This window comes from Mustela erminea, chromosome 3 (genome assembly GCF_009829155.1).
Source record: "Mustela erminea isolate mMusErm1 chromosome 3, mMusErm1.Pri, whole genome shotgun sequence".
NCBI classification, from domain to species: Eukaryota; Metazoa; Chordata; class Mammalia; order Carnivora; family Mustelidae; genus Mustela; species Mustela erminea.
The window spans coordinates 106,800,495-106,826,163 of record NC_045616.1 but is presented as its reverse complement, the minus strand read 5'-3'; the positions used below and the strand labels follow the sequence as shown (position 1 = coordinate 106,826,163).

Sequence of the window (25,669 nt, the reverse complement as noted above, 5' to 3'; positions counted from 1 at the left end):
TGCAGTTGCAGGAGTGACAGATACACATTTGCTCACTATCCCAAAAGCCAGCGTCTCGAAGCCAGCCAAGCTGGACTCCTTTGCCCAAATAATCAGGAAGCAATATATCTATAAAGGAGTTTCAGACTCACGTTTCCTCCCTGGAACTTTTCGATAAGGAAAAAGGTCACAAGTCTGATTGACTAGTGTAGATTCCCTTTGGGAAGATAAACACATGTTATCAGCACCCACTAGCTCAGTCTACCTTACGCTGTTTGAATCTCCAGAGTTCTGTTGAGGAGAGCTGGCATGGTGGTGGAGTCAGCAGCAGAAGCATGAAGGCCAGGAAGGGTGCTTTTTCTCTTGATTTGATCTGTAGCTAGACCATCAACTTCAGGTTAGATGGTAGGCAAAAGGGAAAAAAAAAGACTATTTCTTTTAAGATAAAATATATATGTTAAAGATTAGGGATTTGATTGACACAAATTGTGTAGGCAATAGACATCTTTAAAGGTACTATTAATAGTCTTCAGTGAGTAAAAGAAAAATATCACAGCATAATTATTTCTGGAGTGCCACATATTAATAATGTTTTTCTTTCCACGGATCAGTAGCATCTCTGCTACTCACCTTAACATTGTATGTGTGCTAATTGAAGGCAGCCTTAGACTGACAGCTGCAAAGTACCATGGAAACCTATAAAAATAGGGGTTCTGTTCTCTTATGACTAACAGAGTGGATAATTTCTTTCCCTACCCCCACCCCCACTTACATTTCTCCAGATCAAGTGCGGAACAGCTACCAGCTCTGTAATAACGGTACCCTGAGGGTGATGTATGCCAATGGGATGGGTGTCAGCTTCCACAGTGAGCCCCATGTCCTAGCGGGCACCATCACCCCCACCATTGGGCGTTGCAACATCTCCCTGCCCATGGAGAATGGCCTCAACTCCATTGAGTGGCGCCTAAGAAAGGAACAGATTAAAGGCAAAGTCACCATCTTTGGCAGAAAGCTCCGGGTAAGTGGTTCCACCCAATTCGTCACCACTAAGTAGTAGGGGATACACCTTTTCCTCAGGAGCTGAGGCAATTTCCCAGGTCCCAAGCCTCCATTACTCCTTTCTTCCATGGGAAAGACAAGTATTTCTCCCACAAGACAGAAGCCCTATCCCTTTGGGAAAAACCATGTCTGTTTACTAGGAGAGAAAATGGTGCAGATTTACCCTCCACTCTAGCTTGGGATAGCTGCAGTCTTCTTGTCACACTTGCTCTCTGCTCCCTAGACTCTCACTCTTTGGCCAATTCGACAAACTACTTGGTGCCTGGTGCCAGCTTTGTGTGGAGTAATTTGATGAATACTGGAAGAACAGAAATTTTATAATGTACTCTTCACACACAAGGAGTTAACAGTCCAGTAGAATATGTAGGCGCAGGGTAATCCAGTGGGTTAAGTGAGAGAAGCGGGGCACCTGGGTAAAACCTCTGCCTTCAGCTCAGATCATGATCCCAGCATCCTGGGATCGAGCCCCACATTGGGCTCTCTGCTCAGCGGGGAGCCTGCTTCCCCCTCTCTCTCTGCTGGCCTCTCTGCCTACTTGTGATGTCTATCTGTCAAATAAATAAAATCTTAAAAAAAAAAAAAAAAAAAGTGAGCAAAGCATCCAGGGCCTGACAGAATCAGAGGAGGAGATATCACCCAGCCCAAGGTGATCAGGGAAGGCTTGCCAAGAGGAAATCACAAGCAAACCACAGCAGAAATTTTCAACCAACCATAGCTTCCCCAGACTGGGCAGCTTATCCACAAAAAAACTAACACGCAACACTCACTAAGGACTTTCATGATGCAAGCTCCATATGTTACATGCTTTACTTATTTTCAACAGCCCCCCAGAGGGACTTCCCTCTGTTTTTCAGATGAGGAAACACAGGTTCTGGGAAGCTACATAACCTGTCCAAAGGCACCAGGGCTAGAAAATGGCACAGCCAGGACCCACTCCCACTTCCATCTTTGTGTCTGCCTCACTTTCCCATATCCTTCACCGCCAAGGATGGAATTCACAGTCATCCAGATAATCTGGGTCCTGCCCTAGTCATTTACCAAGCACTAGGAGGGTCTGATTCTTAATATCATGCTAACCCCTTCCCCCATGGCAGGGAAACCTAGGGATCCCAGTCCTCATCAAATTCAGCACACATTAAATACTGAGCACCTACTATAAGCCAGCACTGGAAGTCAATATGGTACCCCAAGTAAAATCCCTTCCCTCATGCCCCTGATGGTCAAGGGTGGGGAAAGGAACCAGACAGGCAGATAGGCAGTATACTAATGAATAACTAAAGTAACTGCAGATTAAGATAAGTGCTGGCCTGAGAGTAAACAATGCAGCCCCACAGGGTTTAACCACTACTTGGGAATCACACTTGGGTAATAACTTTGGCTGCCATTGGGTCGAAATCCACCCCACCCAGCCTATCACCCCACAGTGCCAGGCCACTCCATATTAGGATTCTGCCTTTGTCTAGTTGGAGCTCCATTCCTCACATTAGGTTATCAGCAGTCTCCCATGTTTTTCTTCCTATGCTGGTATCTGCAAAGTTGCAAACGGCCGTATCTTCCTAAAGACAAAAATGAAATGAGATTAGTAGCTAAATCCTTAATGACTGGATTTCAGGGCTGTATAATTGATTTTTGATATGCTGCACTGTAGAAGTTGATTATAAGTAGTAATCGTGCTTTTTCTCTGATAAATCAGTTATGCATTTTGACTAAGTTTGCAAAATAAAGATAAATGTGGCCCTAAAATAAAATGGCTATAATCCCAACTCTGAATATTAAAAATCTTAATAATGATACTTGTGGTAATTAGCAGAAGTTAGGCACGCAAGTCTTATAACTGAATTTCTGCCAGGGTTAGATTTGCTGGCATCATGTTTATGCAAATCAAAACACAGCTTTATCTATCAACACCTCAACATTTAATTGTCTGGTGTTAGTTCCTGTAACAATAATCACATATCCATTTAGCTCTCTTAAATGAAAATCACTATGAGATTATAACAGGTTGAGTGGACTGAAAATGTAATTTGAAAATGAGGGAGAAAGCCTGGAATTTATTTGCATCTCATTTATTTTAATTCAATTCATAAATTGTTTAGTGAATGAAATAAAAGCAACTCCTGGAAATTGCAGGGGAGCAAGTGGAAGAAGGTGTAAAAGAAAGGGGGAGCGTGCTGTGGATGAAGAGAACTGGGGAGTGTCCTTTTAGGTTCTCCGGGAGCCCAAGGCAAGGAGGTTTGCAGCCCCTAAACTAAGGGTACCTGTTGGCGCGCACAGGGCAACAGGCTCTTCTCACTTCCAGGGCTGACATTCCTTTTCCCTCTGTCTTGATTTCCACTGTCAAACAGGGCCCTGAAATTTTTCATTCATTCCTTCAGATTACTAGAATGGACTCTGAGGAGAATGCTGCGTTTTACAACGGTCATCGTTTTCCTGTGTATAACTAATTCGTTTTTTTATATTTTCTCTTTGCTTTAAGTCTCCTCTGTATGTGGGCTGCAAATTAAACCAATACTATACATTTTTTAAAAAACATGTTTGCTAAGTGCCAACTCTATGCCAAGCACTATGGAGTGAGTAGACTAGAGAGAGAGAAAGAAAACTAAATCCTTGCCAGCAAGAAGTTTGCATTCCAGTGGAGAAAGCAATGTGAATCGTGTGGTGTAAGCTGTAACAGAGGCAATGTCACAAGGAAAGCAGTAGTTGGTTGTGTCAGGAGAGGATGGACTGAGGCCAGATAACAAATAAGTCCTACAATCTCAGGAGCTTTCCAATCACAGTGCAGAGAAGGCAAGCAGCTCGGCCTCGTGGGGACTCACTGCGTTGCTGTCCTGTGATCCCGCCACAGTAGGCAAATGACCTCTTGGGTTGCTCTGGAAGGACAAGGGGCTGAATGAGCAGAGCTGGGCATGGCCTGCATCACTTCACCTGAATCACAGGACAGCCTAGGAAATGTCGTCTTTGTGAGAGCCTAAGGAAAAATAAAAGGAAAGAGTTGGTGAACACATAGCAGGGTCTCTGCCATGTTGATCAGGAAGAGCTTCAGGACTGAAGAGTGGTAGGAGTTAGCCTGGCAAAGATATGGGGAGGGGGTGATCAGACCAGAAATGTTCCCTGTGACGCAACAGAGAGGTCAAAAACGGGAAGAGCATTTCAGGAAACCTTAAGTCAGGTGCGCCAGAGGGAAAGGGAACTTGCAACACTATGGTACAGAAAAAGAATGCGTCGGCCAGGGGCAACACATGGAAAGGAATATTTTTCTAGGATGACATTTATCCAGAGGACTGTGGGGAACTGTTCCAGGTTTTAATTAGCAGAGTGATGTGTTGGGATGTGTAGTCTTAAGAAAGACTCTCGCGTTTCCTCAGGTGTGGAGGAAGATAGATTAGAAGGAGACAAGATAGGAGGAGAGGGACAGAACAAAGCAATTGCAGTAATCCAAACAAAGAACTAAATCACTAACAGTAAAGAGAGAAAGACGGGGGAGGGAGGGATCTGAGAGATACTTAGCATACACAATTAACAGGATTTGATAAGGAGCAGGGTTGCTGTATCAGGCTCTCCTTTTTAGGCTCCCTCCCCACAATCCTATGGACTAGGAAACTGAGTGTCTAGCCTCTGTGATGGAGAGAAGCTGGGGACTGAACCCCAAGACAGACGTCTGACATTCTGGCAGACCCAGCCCTGCTTCTTAATATAAGGGAAAAAACGTTGCTCTTTCATGAAAAGCAGGGAGTTTGTAGAGAACTTGTGGTGCAGCAACGGAGGAGATCAAGCACTGAAGCAAGCTGACTTACCTCTCCCAGGTGCCATCAAGCTTCTAGGAGTCTGGCCATTTGAGTGATGTGAGGAGCAAGGCTAAGCTTCCCTAGAATTCAGAAGAAACCAAAAATCCCAATGAAGCTACCATGATAGACCCCAGTGAAATTCTAAGCCACCCAGGTAGTCCTTCTTCCAGCAACCTAGTCAGGGACATCTCTTGGGTGAGGAACACGTCAGCAGCCTTTCCATATAGGCGAGTGAAATGTCAGATGGTGGACGGATAGACCAACAAAGAACCTTCCACCAGAAGTTTTATGATGCTTTGGCAAAATTTAGTGTGTTAGTCCGTTCTTCCCAGCACAAACTCAACGTGAGACTCATTTTCATCATGTCTCCCAAGGTTGTCTCAAGGAATCTCATTTGAAAGATTTTCTACTCCACTCCTTTCTCTGTTCTCCCTGGCTTTTCAAACACACAAAACGGTTCATCAGGGCCCCTGTAAGCTACGTGAGCACTGCACCGCCGTGTCCCTGATGACAAGTGCCATGTGATAGGCACTCAGACAACAGGTGAGGAGGGACAAGGGGATGTCCATGCCCCTTTAAGGGTCCTCCCTAGAAGGTGCATGTGTGTGTGAATTCCACACCACTCCCCAATCTCACCAAAGCAGGCATGAGTTCACAATCCCATTTTCCCTGTATCTGTCAGGAATCTTCCCATTGCAAAACACAGGAAGCCCACTCAGACTCGCATAATAAGAAAGGGCATTCATTGTCTTGCCTAATTGGGCCCCCACAAGCCCAAATGATGTCATCAGGCTGACACCTCTTTTTCTCCCATTTTTGTGGTCCCCTTCCATCCCCCAACATTATTTCTCTTGGCACTTGAACTAATTTTCTCCCACAGTAGACCGGTGACCTCGTCACACGGGAGTCAGGCAGAGATGGCCAAAGGTGACTTTAGGCTGACATCAGCTTAGCTTAGTGAATGCAGAAGAAAGGATCTCCCACACCACTTATACTTAAAAAAAAAAAAAAAAAAAAAAAACACACACAAAACCCCAGGAGACTGACCTGGTACAGATGCAGGTCTATGATTGGCCAGTACAAGGTCAAGGTCACATGTGGACACATGTATCTTGTGTTGGACATCTCAGTAAAACCACCTAAACAGGGAAACCTTACAGAAAGGGAGTGCTGCACCCAGAGAAGGAAGGAATAGGTTAAATCACACACACACACACACACACACACACACACACACATGCGCGTGCACACACACCAGATATATTCTACACCCTCCATCCCTCCAGAGCCTAATCATAAGGCAGACTTCTGGTCCTGAGGCTCTGTTCATGTATCATTCCCCCCAACCCCCAGCCTTCCCCACCAGCAAGAGGAGAACAGACACCAACCTCTTCTGAGATTTAAAACTCCTGCTCTTCCCTGAAATGGATTCAGTGCATGATTCTCTCTGAAAAGGAAGCAGACATCCACCCTCTAAGATGTTGCCTCCTGATTACGATTTACATAGAGATAGAAGAAGCAAAAAGCAACTACATGTGTAGGTAGCAGAACAAAAGAAAAATCATTTCCAAGATCATTTTTCATCATGATATTGGTATTAGTGTCCTTCCCAAGAAGAGGTGGGAGCAATTTTGTTAGGGTTTCCGTATGATTAATAAGTCATTGCAGTTACCCACTGGCTTGTGTTAGTTTGACCTTTGTGGCAAATGACAGTGACCCAGGAGCGAGGTGGGAGGCAGCTGTGCGTGCGAACACACACATGCACTCAGTTGTACATGGAGCCCGCTGAAGTAGCTCTGCTAATAGCCACAGTTACCAAGAAAGCCTGGGCTTTATCAGTCCCTTCCTGCTGCAGTGCTCTCAATCTGCACTGATATTTCATATTTCAAACATCTATGTGTCGGCAGTGTAGGAGGCACTCAGTGTATACAGGTGAACGAAACCGACAAGACTCAATGTTACACTGTGAGCAGTGCTTGTGCAGACAGGACTTGTGATAAATTTAATATCAGCTTAAATAATATAGAATTAGAAGGGCAAGCCTTTGCAAACATTAAACCATGTATTCCCCACACAAGTATTACTTTTGGCTGACTTGCTATTTTGGACTGTGTGGTAGAAAAGTGGAAAGACCCTCCTGTCATAGCAAAGGGAAACAGATAATAATCAAATAACTGATCAAATAATAGAAAGAAATTGTGATGGGTGCTACAGAGAAAAATACAGGGTGCAGGTAACGGGGAATATCTGATGTAGATTAGGCCACTCTAAGAGAAAGATATCTGAGCTGAGAACTGAAGAGTAGGAACTTTCCAGGCATGGGATGGGAGGCAGCCTCCTATTCTAGTGGATCAGCATGTGCAAATGCCCTGAAGCAGACAAGACTGTTGCGTATACCCTGAGCGGAAGGAGACCTAGTGTGACTGGAGCAAACCAGCTGGGAGCAAGGTCAAAGAGACAGGCCCTTAGTGACTTTGGTAAGGATCTTAGAAATATACAAGTCCTCCCCAGATGGACACATTGGTGAATGAAAAGGACCATTTATCTGCAGACTAGACTATCTTCCTTCTTAGAGGCTAGGAGACACCCAACATGCTGGGATTCTGGAAAGTTCAGATTGAGAGGGGACAAGTACAAAACCTATTCAGGTCATCCAGGCTGAGCCTACATACCAGATGCCTCTCTTCTCTACCAGCCCACCCACCTCTACTAGAATATTCCCACAGCACCTGAAATGAAGTTCTCTGCCTGTGAGGGGCCTTTGCTTACTATACAAGCTTTCACTTGCTGACTTCCCAACTGGAATATTCTCCCCAACCCTTTCCTTGCCCTCACCTGTAAAGTCTTAGTCATCCTTCAAGCTCCCACTGACACAGAACTTCTTCTAGGAAGTGGTCCTTGTGAGCCCAGTACTAAGTGTCCTTCCTCCTTCCCATAGTTTTTTGTGTTTGCTCTCATTACAGCATAATGTTTTCATGGTTGGCTCCTCTGACCTGTAAGTTCCATGAGAGCAAGGACCATAAATGTCTTGCTCTATCTTGAATGCCGATCCCAGTAATAAGCATCCCGTAGGTGCTCAGTAAATATTTAGTGAATTAATAAATGGGATTTTAAGTTGACATCATGAAAATCCACTCTCTCTAACTTCTATTAATTCCAGGTTTGGGGAGCCTCCCAGAATGACTCTAATTGTTCTTTGGAATGAAGCCATTTAGTTATTTGGAGATCACAGATGTCCTAGTCCCATTTTCTCTTCCCAGTTTTCCACATTAGAACCTTAGATCATGAGAGTTGCCATGGTTCTTATACTGGGCCCCATTCAACCCCCTTATTCACAAATGTGTGCTGAGTACCAATGACTTTCAAAAATAACAATGGACACTAAGAAACATAAGGTCCCTACCCATCAAAGGCTCACAGGCCATTACAGATAGAAACTGAGGCATTAAAGGTGAAAGACAGCTTTGCAGTGATAAAACTAATCAGTGTCAAAACTGAAGAGTCAAACTGCAGCTCAAACTTAAGTCTTTCCTGGGGGTGCCTGGGTGGCTCAGTGGGTTAAAGCCTCTGCTTCGGCTAGGGTCCTGGGATCGAGCCCCACATCGGGCTCTCTGCTCAGCGGGGAGCCTGCTTCCTCCTCTCTCTCTGCCTGCCTCTCTGCCTACCTGTGATCTCTCTCTGTCAAATAAATAAAATTCTTTAAAAAAAAAAAAAAAAACCTTAGGTCTTTCCACCTCTCTACCTCACCATCATCCAAAACAGCAAGTCATCCAAAAAATAATGTTTGCTTAGGGAATACATTATTTAATATGTTTGCGGAGGCTTACCCTTCTAATTATGCATTATTTAAGCTAATATTAAATTTATAGCAAGTTGTTTTGTCTGCACAAGCACTGATCCCAATGTAGCATTGAGTCTTCTTGCATGGCAACAGGAGGGAGCGGCTTTAGAAATCCCAGAGGACTGACCCAGAAAGGAAATGAAGATGTCCTCTAGGCCTGACTTTTCCTCTGGGTAGGTGACTACCTAAACTCGCTAAAGCAGGAATTCAGCTTTTAAATGTCTCCAGCCGTGGAAAATCTCATGCCTTCCCTCACTCACCTTTTTGGGATTTCCCACACTCAAAACATGACAGGCAAAGTGTTCCTCCGTAAGTCTAGCTGAAACCTCTCCTGCTGTGCTACAATGCCTTTTCCTGGAGGGGATCCAGCCCAGTGTTAATTTCCTCCTTCATGTTTCTCAAATCACCAGCTCCCGTCATTGCCCCTCGAGCTAAGTTAGAGTCACTGGTTATGGGCCCAGCAGGGCCATTTTGACGACAGCGTTTCCTTTTCTCAGGGTTTTTTACGAGCCTCCTTGTGACAGGCATGTACTTGGTGAGATCAAAACATTCTGGGGGGAGATTCCACAGGGAAAACTACTTCCCAAAGTCTGCCCTCTGCAAAAATAAAAACCATGCTAAATAGCTGAGTTTTATTAACTGGGGAAGCCAGGCTGAGGAAAATGCCCGATAATTAAAAATAATGGCTTCCTTACAAACACAAAATTGTATTAATTTAAAAATTGGTTTCTTTATCACTGAATACCTACCAAGCTGGCTGGGAAGGGAATTGTGCTGATCCTGGCAGTGAAAATAATTCAAAATAACTTTTATGTTCTCCAGGAAGCCTCAAGGTTAATTTAAATATTGTTAGATGGGTAATTTAATTCAGAATAAGAGAACAGTGTGGCTAAATTAAAGCTCCTGAACACTCTCAAGTGGGGGCAGATGCCCATGAAGGACTGAGCATGCTTGTCCAGCCTCCAACGCCCCACGGCCCCCAGCCAAGGCACCTCCTTTTCACAAATGGCATGCTCATAACTAAAGACACTTAATTAGGCTATACAACAGACCTGAACTTTCAGCTGCCAGTAAGTTTATCACTTTTGATTATTAGAGGGATCGGGCATTTTTATAAGAATTGTACATTTCAAAAGTTGACTCAGAGTGACATGACCAATATGGCGACCTCAGTCATTCCGGACTTTGTCCCCCATCACAAGAATAACAATTATTGATGGACAAGACACCACTGAGACAATCCTAGAACATGGGGGTGAGGCCACAGAGACCAGGACAGAGTGGAATAGAAGTCTAAGAGCAACAGCTACACACTGACCACGTTGCCCCAAGCCAGTGTCATAGCACACAAAGATGTCCCCCTGGAGTGTTTAGGTCCTCCATAGGGGGATGAGAGTCCAGAGGGGACATCCAGCGCCCCCACCCACGCACGCACACACACATACAGCATTGTGGGTTACTTTGTGAAAGCCCCTACTCTGGTCTTACCCCAGAGTTTGACCCCGAGGAAACTGTGATAAAGAAGGAAGGCGAAGCTTGCAACAGCCAGCACACAGATCTTGGTAGACCCAGTTCCTACACACAGAGCCCAGAGACTACTCTCAACCAGCACCTATCTGCAGAACCGAGTTGTTGGTGCAGTCCTACCACGGAATTTCAGCAGGAAGCAAATCTGCCGGATTCAGGGCCTCACATGAGGATTTTCACTGGCCCTGGAGCCCCTGCCTAGGCAGCGGAACTGAATCATAACCCCATGTGCTCTAGGTGTGGCTCCCAGCCCAATCTGACTAGAAGGGCTGGTGGGAACACTTGAAAGCTGAATACCCCAGTAATGACAAGGTGAAAGGAGGACAGAGCTGATCACTCCCAAAGCGAAACCAGTACCAGACAGAGAGGGTTCCCCTGCTATGCCCACACAGGAGTTGGTTCACAGCTCCACTCCCTGTTTAGTACAGCTCCTGGCCATTCCTGACCAGAAAGCCCACGCAGCAAATTCTGTAAGTTCTCAGAGCAGGCCCTCCCACCTACCCAGGCAAAGGAGCCGAATCAAAGCCACACCCACTACTGAGTGTGACTCCCCACCCTGACTGGCCAGAAGGGCTGGTGGGAATGCCTGGAGGTTACATACCTCAGCAAGGTCAAGCCTTGCTGCATACCTAGAGGCAGGGACACAAGCTGATAGCCTCTGGAGCAAAGCCAGTGGCCGTACTCAGCCTTGGAACTTGGAGCAAGGGTCGGTTTGAGTCAAGACCACAGAGAACCTTACAAGCTCTGGAACAAGTTCTGCAGCACCAAGACAAGGAAACTAATCTATAGCCTTACCAAGGCACCTAACCAGAGCCCAAGGGGAGCTGCAGAGCCCTTCTCACAGCAGCACTTGAAAAGAAGGCATAGTCCCTGGTTTTCCCCACCTACAAAACAAAAAGAATGGCCCCACCCAGACAGGGAATTCAGTGAAAACTCTTCCCTGTTCAGGAGTCTCCAAGCAGGCTGTAAAGGACCTAGATCCCATCGTGCTGCCCTTCCGGAGCAGAGAAGCTGAATTCATAGCTCCATCTATGGCTGAATATAGTACCCAGTCCCAACAGTGTAGTAAGCCTGACCAGAGAACTGAGAAACCACTGAGCTCATCCTATAGCCTCAGCTGGGCAAAGACCCAAGCCAGTACGCTGCTTCAACTTTTGTCAACCAACAGCACACTCCCTCACCACTGACCTCAAAGCTCAGGCAGTTGCCTTGTCCCAAAATTGACCCTGAAGCAAGCAAGACACACTTGCCTAAGGACCTAAGGACGTTATCAGCAGGCACATCCAGAAACCCAGACTGGGCTGACTGGGGAAGAACTGTCTCTACCAAAGCAAATCTTTAAAGTCTTGAAGAAACTGCTTACTCAAATGTGTAGATACAAATGTAAGGAATTGAGGATCCCAATAAATCAGGTAAATATGACACCCCCAAAGGAAACTAATGAAGTTTCGATACTGACCTTAAAGAAATGGGTATGTATTAACTGCCAAAGAATTAAGAATAGTCCTCTTGAAGTTTAGAGAACTACAAGAGCACCCAGACAGACAACTGAACAAAATTAGGAAAATAATGCATGAACAAAATGAGAAGTTCAACAAAGAAGTAGAAACCATTAAAAAAAAAAAAAAAATCCTAGACCTGAAAAATACAGTGACTAAAGAATTCAGTAGAGTGCTTCAAAACTATACTTGACCCTGCAGAAGAATCAATAACCTGGAAGATAGGACATTTGAAATCACCTAGTCAGAGGAATAAAAAGAAAAAGGAATAAAAAACAGTGGAGAAAGCCTACAGAACTTATAGAACATATTCAGAAGAAATAATATCTCCATTAGGGGAATTCCAGAAGAAGAAGACAAAGAGAAAAGGGTTAAAGCAATAATGACTGAAAACTTCTCAAACCTGGGGAGAGAAATGGACATCCATGAGGCCCAAAGGCTCTCAAATGCATTACCTTGAATAGGACAACACCAAGACACATTATAATTAAATTGTCAAAAGTCAAAGACATGGGGGTGCCTGTCTGGCTCAGTCGGTATAGCGTGCAACTCTTGATCTTGGGGACATGAGTTCAAGCCCCATGTTAGGTGTAGAGATTACTCAAAAAAAAAAAAAAAATTTTTTTTTAAGATAATTCTGAGAGCAGGAAGAAAAAAGACGTTCCACTCAAGGAAATACAGACTTTCCTGAACAAACAAAAGCAGAGGAAGTTCATCATCACTATACCTGTCTTATGAGAAATGCTAAAGGGAGTTCTTAAAAAGGAAATAAAAGGATGCTAATTAACATTATAAAAGAAACTAAAAAGAGATGGGAGCCAGGCTGGCTGAGTGGACAGAGCATGCAACTCTTGATTTTGAAGTTCTATGCTCAAGCCCCCTGTTAGGTGTAAGATTATTTAAAATTAAAAAAAAAAAAAAAGGAAAGCATAACACTCCTTTTAATGGTAAATGTTAGATTCTATAATATGTTAATGGTGGTGTGGAAATCACAACTCTAAAAGATAAAAAAAAAAGTAGTAAATAAAAATAACAATAACTACAATAATCTATTATTAATTACATAATATAAAAATATGTAAACTATAATATCAATAACCTGAAATTTGAGAGAGGAGGTAAAAGTGTAAAGTTTAGTAATTCTATTAAAATCAAGTTAATATCAGTTTAAAATATAGTATAATAGTTTGAAGATAATTTATGTAAATTATGGTAACCACAGGGAAAAACCTGTAGTAAATATACAAAAGAACATATTAAAGAACTCTAAGCATACTGATACCAAAAGACATTAAAGAAACAAACAAAAAAGCATATAAGAAACAATAGATCTATTGTGCTCGCTTCGGCAGCACATATACTAAAATTGGAACGATACAGAGAAGATTAGCATGGCCCCTGCGCAAGGATGACACGCAAATTCGTGAAGCGTTCCATATTTAAAAAAAAAAAAAGAAACAATAGATCTACAAACAGCTAGAAAACAGTATTTTATTTTTATTTTATTTTATTTTAAAGATTTTATTTATTTATTTGACAGACAGAGATCATAAGTAGGCAGAGAGGCAGGCAGAGAGAGAAGAGGAAGCAGGCTTCCTGCTGAGCAGAGTCACCTCCCCCCCGCAATGCAGGGCTCCATGCAGGACCCTGGGATCATGACCTGAGCCAAAGGCAGAGGCTTTAACCCACTGAGCCACCCAGGTGCCTCTAGAAAACAGTATTTTTTTTTTTTTAAGATTTTATTCATTTATTTGACAGAGAGAAATCACAAGTAGTCGGAGAGGCAGGCAGAGAGAGAGAGAGGGAAGCAGGCTCCCCACTGAGCAGAGAGCCCAATGCGGGACTCGATCCCAGGACCCCGAGATCATGACCTGAGCCGAAGGCAGCGGCCTAACCCACTGAGCCACCCAGGCGCCCCTCGAAAACAGTATTTTAAAAGGAAAGTCCTTACTTAGAAATAAATCAGTTGGTTAAGCAGCTGCCTTCAGCTCAGGTCATGATCCCAGCGTCCTGGGATCGAGTCCCACATCGGGCTCCTTGCCCTCCGCAGGGAGCCTGCTTCTCCCTCTGACTCTGCCTTCCACTCTGTCTGCCTATGCTCGCTCTCGCTCACTCTCTCTCTGACAAATAAATAAATAAAATCTTTAAAAAAAAAAAAAAAAAGAAATAATTACTTTAAATATAAACACATTAAATTCTCCAATGGAAAGTTATATAATGGCAGAATGGATAAAAAACAAAATTCAGTAGTATCCTGCCTATAGAAGTCTCACTTTAGGCTTAAAGACACATACACATTGAAATTGAAGAGATGGAAAAAAGATTTCACGCATATAGCAATAACAACAACAATGCAGGAGTACCTATACTTCTATCAGACAAAATAGACTTTAAACTAAAAATGGTATTATTATATAGTAATAAGTCAATCCATAAAGAAGACATAACAATTATAAATATTTACTCAACACTGGAACACCTAGTTTATAGAACTAGAGGGAGAAATAAAAAGCAATACAATAATAGTTGGGGACTCTAATATCCCACTCTCAACAATCATCGAAGACAGAAGCAAAAAGGAAACAATAGATTTGAATAACATTATTTACTAAATGGACCTAACAAACATATACAAAACCTTCTATCCAACAAGAGCAGAATACACATTCTTCTCAAGTGCACATGGAACATTTTTTGGCGGGGGGAGTGGAATGGACCATATGTTAGGCCACAAAACAAGTCTTAGAAAATTCAAGATTGAGGGCACATTGGTGGCTCAGTTTGTTAAGCTTCTGGCTTTGGCTCAGGTCATGATCTCAGAGTCCTGGGATCAATACAATAAAGGCTATTCATGAAAAGCCCACAGTTAACCCCAACTCAATGGTGAAAAGCTAAAAGCTTTTCCTTCAAGATTAGGAATAAGACAAAGATGCCCATTCTCACCTCTCTTAATCAACATAGTACTGGAAACCCTAGTCAGAGTAGTTAGGCAAGAAAAAGAAATAAAAGACATCCAAGTTGAAAAAGAAGTAAAACTGCTGCTCTCTGCAGATGACATAAAATTATATATAGAAAACCCTAGGAATTTCTGGGTGGCTTATTAGGTAAAGCATCTGCCTTTGGCTCAGGTCATGATCCCAGGGTCCTGGGATCGAGTCCTACATTGGGATCTTTGCTCAACAGGGAGCCTGCTTGTCCCTTTGCCTGCCACTCCCCCTGCTTGTACTATCTCTCTTTCTCTCTCTCTGGCAAATAAATAGGTAAAATCTTAGGAAGGGAGGCAGGGAGGGAAGGAGAAAGGGAGAGGGAGGAAAAAAGAAAGCAAGTAAGCCCTAAAAACTCCATCAGAAAACTGTTAGAATAAACAAATTCAGAAATGTTGCAGAATACAAAAGTCAATACACAAAAATTTTTGTGTTTCCATATGCTAATGAACTATCAGAAATTAAAAATATAATCCCATTTATAATTACATCAAAAAGAATAAAATTAGGGTGCTTGGGTGGCTCAGTCACTTAAGCATCTGCCTTTGACTCAGGTCATGATCCCAGGGTCCTGGGATTGAGTCCTGCATTGGTATCCTTATTCCACAGGGAGTCAGCTTCTCCCTCTGTTCCTCCTCCCACTAGTTCTCTCAATCTCTCTCTCCCTCTCTCTCTCTCAAATAAATAAATAAAAACTTTTTAGATAAAGGTTCCTAATGAAATCATTAGGAATAAATTTAATCAAGGTGGTGAGAGATCCATGCACTGATGTAACATACTGTGTGAACCCCTGGCCCATGCCAACTCCCATTCCAACAGTCATCCTACAAGGGCAGCTCCAGAACCAAGCATGCTAAGACCCTACCCATCGCCCATGCCTGGTTCAGCTCAACTGTCCTGGCAGGATACCCCTGGCACAGAGCACTCCAGGACTCCCTGATCTGCAGCCACTCCAGCTCCAGTCATCCTACCAGGCACACACAGTTTATGCAGGGGATATTTCTACATCAGGCCACTCTTAGGACAGATGGCTGTTCCACCTAATTTATAAAAGGAAAACAAAGTCAAACAAAATGAGACAGAGGACTATGTTTTAAACAGAAAAACAAGAATATGTTGGCTAATTGAATTTAAATTTAAAAAAAGAAGAAGAAGAACAAGATAAAACCTCGGTAGGGGGAAACAAGCTAATGAAAGAGAAATAAGTAATTTACTTGATAAGGAGTTCAAAGTAATGGTCATAAAGACGCTCACTGAGAAGAAAAATGGTGGAATACAGTGAGAATTTCAACCAAGAATTAAGAAAATGTAAGGAAGTGCCAGACAGAAGTCACAGAGCTGGAGAATGCAATAACTGAACTGAAAAATACACTAGAGGATATCAGCAGCAGATTAGATAATATAGAACAGATCAGCAACCTGAAAGACAACAGAAAAGCAAATAGGAAAAAGAATTTCAAAAAAATGAGAATAGTTTAGAGGACCTCTAGAACAACATCAAGCATACTGATATTTACATGGGGTTCCCAGAAGGAAAAGAGAGAAAGGGGCAGAAAATTTATTTGAAGAAATGATGGCTAAAACCTTCCCTAACCTTGCGCGGGGTGGGGTGGGGGAGACTACATCCAGACACAAGTAGAATATAAAGTCCCAAACAAAACAAACCCAAAGAGATTCACACAAAGACATTGTAATTAAAATAGCAAAAGTTAAAGATAAGGAGAAAATCTTAAAGGCCGCCAAAGAAAAATTGTCAGCAGAAACTTTGCAGGCCAGAACAAATTGATAAGATATATTTAAAGTGCTAAAAGGGAAAAACTGGGCACCTGGTTGGCTCAGTGTGTTAAGCCTCTGCCTTCGGCTCAGGTCATGATCTCAGGGTCCTGGGATCCAGTCCCGCATCCGGCTCTCGGCTTAGCAGGGAGCCTGCTTCCTCCTCTCTCTCTCTCTGCCTGCGTCTCTGCCTACTTGTGATCTCTCTCTGTCAAATAAATAAATAAAATCTTAAAAAAAAAAAAATAGAAATAAAAGGGAAAAACTTGCAAGCAAGAATACTCTACCCAGCAAGGTTATCATTCAGAACTGAAGGAGATATAAAGTGTTTCCAGCAAAGCAAAAACTTACAAAGTTCATCACCACTAAACAGCCTTAAAAGATATGTTAAAGGGTCTTCTTTAAGCCAAAAAGAAAAGACCATAACTAGAAATAAGAAAAAATATGAAAGAAAAAGATCTCACTAGTAAAGGCAAATATATAGTAGAAGCAGTAAATCAGCTACTTAAAAAGTCAAAATGAGGGGTGCCTGGGTGGCTCAGTGGGTTAAAGCCTCTGCCTTCAGTTCAGGTCCTGATGGCAGGCTTCTGGGATCAAGCCCCCCTCAGGTTCTCTGCTCAGCAGAGAGCCTGCTTCCCACCCCCAACCCTCTCTGCCTGCCTCTCTGCCTTCTTGTGATCTCTGTCAAATAAATAAAATCTTTTTTTAAAAAGTCAGAATGAAGGTTAAAAGACAAAAGTATTATTAAGTAGTTAAGAGATACACAAAATTAAAATATGTAAAATAAGACATCAAAATATAAAATGTGAGAGAAGGCATAAAAATGTGCTTTTAAAATGTGTTCAGACTTAAACAACTATTGGCTTAAAAGAGATATATGTGTGTAACTATGCTATGCATATATGTAAATATGCCATATATATATATATATGCAAATATAAATGAACATCATGGTAACCAGAAACCAAAAACATAAAATACATAGACAAAAAAAAAAAAAAAAGAGAAAGGAACCCAAACATAACACTAAAAAAAATAATCAAACCACAGAGGAAGAGACCAAGAGAGGAAGAACTACAAAAATAACAACTAACAAAATGGTAATAAGTAAATATTTATTGATAGTTACTTTAAATGTGAATGGACTAAATGTTCCAGTTAAAATACACAGGGTGGCTGAATGGATTAAAAAATAAAAAAGCCATAAAACCCCACCTACATGCTGCCTACAAGAGACTAGTTCAGACCTAAAGACAAATACAGACTGAAAGTGAAGGGATGGAAAAAGATATTTAGTGTAGATGGAAACAAAAAGAAAACTGGTAGAGTAGTACTTCCATCAGACAAAATAGATTTTAAAACATTATTGTAACAAAAGAGAAAAAAAAAGGTATGATGTAATGATACACAATTCAAGAATCAAAAAAAATTTTTAATATTCACAAATATTTATACAGCCAAAATATAAGCACCTTATTATGTAAAGCAAAAATTAATAGACATAAAAGGAGAATTGGCAGTAGTGATAGTAGGGGACTTTAATACCCCATTTATATCAATGGAGAGATTATTCAGACAGAAAATTAATAAGGAGGGGCACCTAAGCAGCTGCCTTCGGCTCAGGTCATGATCCCAGGGTCCTGGGATCAATCCCCGCATCAGATTTCCCAATCAGCAGAGAGCCTGCTTCTCCCTCTCCCTCTGCCTGCTGTTCTGCCTACTTGTTCTCTCTCTCCATCTCTTTAATAAATAAATAAAGTCTTTAAAAAAGAAGAAAATTAATAAGGAAACATTGGTCCTAACCGACATATTAGGCCAGATGAATTTAATAGATATATAGAGAACATTTCATCCAAAAATACAGAATACACATTATTTTTCAAGTGGACATGGAATATTATCCATGATAAATCACAAGTTGGGCCACAAAACAAGTCTCAATACATTCAAAAACACTGAAATCATATCAATCATATTTTCCAACTACAATGATATGAAACTAGAAATCATTTACAAGGAGAAAACTGGGGGGAAAAACACCAACACTTGGAGACTAAACAACATGTTATTACATAAACAGTAGGTCACTGAAAGAAGGAAATTAAAAATACCTTAAGAAAAATAAAAATGGAAACACAATTACCCAAAATCCATGAGATTCAGCAAAAGTAATCCTATGAGAGAAGTTCATAGCAATACAGGCCTACCTCAAGGAACAAGAAAAATTCCAAATAAATAATCTAATTTTAAACCTAAAAGACCCAGAGGGGGGAAAAAAAAAAAAAAAGAAACCCAAAGGTAAGATAGAAGGAAGAAAATAATAAAGATCAGAGTAGAATGAAATAGAAACTTAAAAAAAAAAATAACAAAATATCAATGAAACTAAGATATTGTTCTTTGAAAAGACAAACAAAATCAATAAATCTTTATCCAGCCTCATTAGGAAAAAAGAAGGCCCAAATAAAAAAGGAAATGAAAGAGAAATGCAGAGAAATGCAAAGAATAGTAAGAGATTACTGTTAACAATTATAACTTCTAGGACAACCTAGAAGAAATGGGTGAGTCCCTAGAAACACACATCCTTCCAAGACTGAACTGTGAACAAATAGAGAATCTGAATAGACAGATTATAAGTGATGAAACTGAATCCATAAGTTACAACAAAACAAAAGTCCAGGACCAGATAATTTTATTTTTTTTTTTTTTTTTTTTTTTTTTTTTTTAGATTTTATTTATTTATTTGACAGAGAGAGATCACAAGTAGGCAGAGAGGCAGGCAGAGAGAGAGAGAGGGAAGCAGGCTCTCTGCTGAGCAGGGAGCCCGATGCGGGACTCGATCCCAGGACCCTGAGATCATGACCTGAGCCGAAGGCAGCGGCTTAACCCACTGAGCCACCCAGGCGCCCCAGGACCAGATAATTTTAAAGGTGAATTCACCAAACATTCAAAGAAGAGTTAGTACCGGGGCTCCTAGGTGGCTCAGTGGGTTAAGCCTCTGCCTTTGGCTCAGGTCATGGTCTCAGGGTTCTGAGATCGAGCCCCACATCAGGTTCTCTATTCAGTGGGGAGCCCACTTCCCCCTCTCTCTCTGCCTGCCTCTCTGCCTACTTGTGATCTCTCTGTCAAATAAATAATCTTAAAAAGAAGAAGAAGAAGAAGAGTACCTATCCTTCTAAAACTATTCCAGAAAATTGAAAGGGAAGGAGCTCTTCCAAACTCAATTTATAAGGCTAATGTTACCTTGATACCAAAACCAGAAAAAAGACACCTCAAAAAACACAAAACAAAACAAAAAACAGCCTCTGATTAACGTAGATGCAAAATACCTCAACAAAATATCACCAAACTAATTTAAACAATACATTAAAAGGATCATAAACCACAATCAGGTAGAATTTATTCCAGGGATACACGGATGGGTTAAAAATATTCAAATCAGGGCGCCTGGGTGGCTCAGTGGGTTAAGCCGCTGCCTTTGGCTCAGGTCATGATCTCAGGGTCCTGGGATCGAGTCCCGCATTGGGTTCTCTGCTCCGCGGGGAGCCTGCTTCCTCCTCTCTCTCTCTCTGACTGCCTTTCTGCCTACTTGTGATCTCTCTGTGTCAAATGAATAAATAAAATCTTTAAAAATATATATATATATTCAAATCAGGGGCGCCTGGGTGGCTTAGTCGTTAAGTATCTGCCTCTGGCTCGGGTCACGATCCCAGGGTCCTAGGATCAAGCCCCTCATCAGGCTCCCTTCTTGGCAGGAAGCCTGCTTCTCCCTCTCCCATTCCCCCTGCTTATGTCCCCTCTCTCACTGTGTCTCTCTCTGTAAAATAAATAAATAAAATCTTTTTTAAAAAAATTCAAATCAAGCAATGTGATACACCACATTAACAATATGAAGGATAAAAATGATCATCTCAATAGATTCAGAAAAAGCATTTGAACAAAAGTCAACATCCATTTATGACAGAAACTCTCAACAAAATAGGTATAGAAAGAATGTACCTCCACATAATAAAGGTCATCTAGGACAAACCCCCAGCTAGCATCACACTCAATGGTGAAAAACCACTTTTCTTCAAAGTGGAGGAACAAGAAAATGCTGCTTTTTCCATTTTTATTCAAAATAGCATTGGAAGTCTTAGCCAGAGCTGTTAGGCAAGAGAAAGAAAATCCAAATTGGAAAGGAAGAGATAAAACAGTCACTATTTGCTGATGTCATGATACTATACATAAAAACCCCTAAAAACTCCACCAAAAAACTTAGAATAAATGAATTCAATAAAGTCACAGTATACAAAATTAACATGCAGAAATCAGTTGCATTTCTCTATGCTAATAACAAGGTATCAGAGAGAAATTAATAATCCCATTTACAATTGCATCAAAAAGAATAAAATTTCTAGGAATTAATTTAACCAAGGAAGTGAAAGACCTATACTCTGAAAATTATAAAACACTGGTAAAAGAAATTGGAGATGACCCAAACAAATGTAAAGATATACCATGCTCATGGATTGAAAGGACTAACATTATCAAAGTGTCCATACTACCTAAAGAAATCCATAGATTTAAAGCAATTCCTATCAAAATACCAGTAGCATTTTTCACAGAAATAGAACAAACCTAAAATTAGTATGGAACCACAAGACCCCAAATAGCCAGAGCAACCTTGAAAAAGAACAACAAAACTGGAAGTTTCACACTCCCTGATTTCAAGATATAATACAAACCTATAGTGATCAAAACAGTATGGTACTGACACAAAAATACACACATAGATCAATGGAACAAGATAGAGAGCCCAGAAATAAACCCATATTTATATAGGCCATTAATCGATGACACAGAAGGTAAGAATATACAATAAGGAAAAGACAGTCTCTTCAATAAATGGTGTTGGGGAAACTGGACAGCTACATACAAAATAAGGAAGCTAAATCACTCTCTTACACATACACAAAAAGAAACTCCAAATGAATGAAAGACCTACATCTGAAATCTGGAAAAAAAAAATAGACATATTGTAATCTTTTGGACAACAGCCTTAGCCTCATATGTAGGATAGGTCTCCTTAGACAAGGCAAACAAAAGCAAAAATAAACTATTGGCACCACACCAAAATAAAATCTTTTACACGGCAAAGGAAACCATCAACAAAGCAAAAAGGCAACATACTGAATAGGAGAAGATATTTGCTAAGGATATGTCCAATAAGGCATTAATATCCAAAATATATAAAGAACTTATACAATTCAACACCAAAAAAAGCCCAAATAAGCCAATTTAAAAATGGGCAGAAGACTTAAAATGACATTTTTCCAAAGAAGACACACAGATGGCCAACAAACACATGAAAGGATGCTCAACATTACTAATAATCAGAGAAATGCAAATCAAAACTACAATGAGATATCACCAGTCAGAATAACTCATATCAAAAAGCTAAGAAATAGCAAGTGTTGGCAAGGATGTGGAGAAACGGAAATTCTTATGCACTCTTGGTGGAAATGAAAATTGGTGCAACCACTGTGCAAAACAGTATGGTGGTTCCTCAAAATTTTAAAAATAAAAATACCATATGATCCAGTAATTCCACTACTGGATATTTAGCCCAAGAAAACAGAAATACTAATTAAAGAAGATACATGTGACCCTATATTTATTGTAGCATTATTTACAATAGCGAAGATATGGAAGCAATCCAAGTGTCTATCAGTAGATGAATGGATAAAGAAGATGTGATTGATATACACATATCAATATCATATGTAGATATCAATCACATCTGTATAATGAAATATATATATATTGGAATGTATATTTGTGTGTGTATATGTATATATGATGGAATATTACTGAACCATAAAAAAGAATGAGATCATGCCACCTGCAACAACATGGATGGATCTGGAGGGCATTATGCTAAGTGAAATAAAGCATACACAGAAAAACAGATACCACATAATTTCACTTGTATATGGAATCAGAAAAACCAACCAACCAACCAAACAGAAACAGATTCATAAATAGAGAACAAACCAGTGGTTGCCAGATGGGAGGGAGTTGAGGGTAAGGGCAAAACAGATGAAGGGGATTAAAAGGTACAAACTTCCAGTTGTAAAGTAAGTCATGAGATGAAAATTATAGCATATGGAATATAATCAATAATATTGTAATAACATTGTATGGTGACAGATGGTGACTACATTTATCATGATGATCACTGAATAATGTCTAGAATTGTTGGATCACTATTCTGTACACCTAAACTAATATTGTATGTTAACTGTACTTCAATAATAAAAATTAAAAATAAATAGGGGCACCTGGGTGGCTCAGTGGGTTAAGCCTCTGCCTTTGGCTCAGGTCATGGTCTCAGGGTCCTGGGATCAAGCCCCGCATCGGGCTCTCTGCTCAGCAGGGAGCCTGCTTCCCCCTCTCCCTCTGCCTGCCTCTCTACTTGTGATCTCCCTCTCTGTGTCAAATAAATAAATATTTTAAAAATTAAAAATCAATAAATTTTTTAAATGAAGTGAAAGAGATGTCAGGGAAGTTTGTATCAACACAAAAGTGCCATAATATTAAAAGCATCCTGAAAGGACAGCTACCTTGGACAGTCTCCTGGACGTAGCCTCAATAAGAAATAAACTTCAGTCATTTTAAGAAAAAACAAAATATCTAGAAAAAAAATTTAACCAAGGAGGTGAAAAACCTATACTCTGAAAACTAAGATTGATGAAAAAATTGAAAATAACACAAATAAATGAAAAGACATTCTGTGCTCATGGATTGGAAGGATTAATATTGTTAAATAAGTCCATACTAGGGACGCCTGGGTGGCTCAGTTGGTAAAGCAGCTGCCTTCGGCTCAGGTCATGATCCCAGCGTCCTGGGATCGAGTCCCACATCGGGCTCCTTGCTCAGCGGGGAGCCTGCTTCTCCCTCTGCCTCTGCCTGCCATTCTGTCTGCCTGTGCTCGCTCTCTCCCCCTCTCTCTCTCTGATAAATAAATTTTAAAAAAAATCTTCAAAAAAAAATAAATAAAATAAGTCCATACTACCCAATGAAATCTACACATTCAGTGCAATCCCAGTCAAGCTACCAATGACATTTTTCACAGAACTAGAACAAAGAATCCTAAAATCTATATGGAATCACAAAAGACCTTGAAAAAAACAAAACAATCTTGAGGAAGAACAAATCTGGATGTATCACGCTGCTTGATTTCAAGATATGGTACAAAGCTCAGGTAATCAAAACGGTATGGTACTGGCACAAAAGCAGACACAGAGATCAATAGAATAGAACAGAAAGCTTAGAGAAAACCCCACCATATATGGCCAATTAATCTACAACAAAGGAGGCAAGAACATAAATAAGACCATCTGGTCAATAAGACCATTGAAAAGACCATCTCTTCAATAAATGATGCTGGAGGAACTGGACAGCTATATGCAAAAGAATGAAACTAGATCACTATCTTATATCATATACCAAAAAATTCAGAGTGGATTAGAACCCCAAATCCCAAAACTCCTCAAAGAAAACGTAGGCAGTATTTTCTTAGACATCAGCCTTAGCAACATATTCATGGATATGTCCCCTCAGGCAAGGGAAACAAAATCAAAAATATACTATTGGGACATCAAAATAAAAATCTTTTTTTTAAGATTTTATTTTTTTAAATAATCTTTACACCCAATTGAGGCTAAAACCACAATACCAAGATCGAGAGTCACATATTGTACTGACTGAGTCACATGTTCTACTGACTGAGCCAGTCAGGTGTCCCCAAAACAAAAATCCTTTGTACAGCAAAGGAAACTATTAACAAAATGAAAATGCAACCTACCAAATGGGAGAATGTATTTGCAAATCATACATCTGATAAAGGATTAGTACCCAAAATATATAAAAAGTTTATATAACTTAATATCAAAAAGCAAATAACCTGATTTTAAAATGGACAGAGAACTCAGATATTTTCTCAAAGAGACATACAAGAAGGCCAAGGGGCTTGAAAAGATGCTCAACATCACTAATCATCAGAGAAAGGCAAGTGAAACCAATGAGATATCACCTCATAGCTGTCAGATTGACTATTATCAAAAAGACAAAAATATTAAGTATTGGCAAGGATGTAGATAAAAGGGAACACTTGTGCACTGTTGGTGGGAATATAAATTGGTGCAGCCACTATGGAGAACAGTATGGAAGTTCCTCAGAAAAACGTCAAAGAAAGACAAATACCATATGATCTCTCTTATACCTAGAATATAGAAAAAAAAAACTCATATTACAGAGAATGGATCGGTGTTGCCAAAGGCAGGTTATAAAGAGTGGGAGAAATAAGTTAAAAGAGACAAAAAATTGAAAAAAAAAAGTTTAAAATGAAGAAAGGCTCCAAATATGCAACTTAACTCTATACCTTAAAGACTAGGAAAAGGACATCCTGAACCCAAAGTTACTAGAAGGAAGGAAATAATGAAAAGCAGAGATAAATAGAGAATAGCCAAACAATAGATAAGATTAATCAAACTAAGAATTGTTTCTTTGACATGATTTTTTTAAAACTGACAAACCCTGAACTAGATCAGTCAAGGGAAACAAGATCAATCAAGGGAAACCCTGAACTAGATCCACCAAACCAACAAAATTATAAATGAAAAAGGAGACATTATAACTGATACTACAGAAATACGGAGGCTTGGGTGCCTGGGTGGCTCAGTTGGTTAAGCGACTGCCTTCAGCTCTGGTCATGATCCTGGAGTCCCAGGATCAAGTCCCACATTGGGCTTCCGGCTCTGCAGGGAGTCTGCTTCTCCCGCTGACCTCTCTCCTCTCATGCTCTCTATCTCTCATTCTCTCTCTCAAATAAATAAAATCTTAAAATTTAAAAAAAAAAGAAACAGAGGCTCGTTAAAAGGCTACTATGAGGGGTGCCTGGGTGGCTCAGTCGTTAAGCATCTGCCTTTTGGCTCAGGTCAGGTCATGATCCCAGGGTTCTGGGATCAAGCCCCCATCAGGCTCCCTACTCTGTGGGAAGCCTGCTTCTCCCTCTCTCACTCACCCTGCTATGTTCCCTCTCTCAACGTCTCTGTCAAATAAATGAATAAAATCTTTAAAAATAATAATAATAAAATAATAGAAACTATACACGAACCAACTGGACAATCTACAGAAATGGACAAATTCTTAGGCAAGAGAAACAAAACAATCTTGAGGGAG

The 25,669-nt window shown here is 40.7% G+C and overlaps 1 protein-coding gene and 1 non-coding gene across 22 annotated transcripts in view; both read left to right on the top strand.

Annotated features, from left to right (window-relative positions):
* TENM2 (teneurin transmembrane protein 2) overlaps positions 1 to 25,669 on the top strand; it is a 1,222,850-nt gene that overhangs the window by 1,171,997 nt on the left and 25,184 nt on the right. For all 21 annotated transcript variants that reach the window (XM_032337070.1, XM_032337078.1, XM_032337077.1 and 18 more), the window contains one exon: positions 762 to 997. In XM_032337070.1, the coding sequence (XP_032192961.1) occupies positions 762 to 997 (236 nt within the window). The remainder of the gene's footprint in view (positions 1 to 761; positions 998 to 25,669) is intronic.
* Positions 13,027 to 13,133, top strand: LOC116587357. Its single transcript, XR_004284382.1, has one exon. It is a non-coding gene; the product is annotated as a U6 spliceosomal RNA (small nuclear RNA).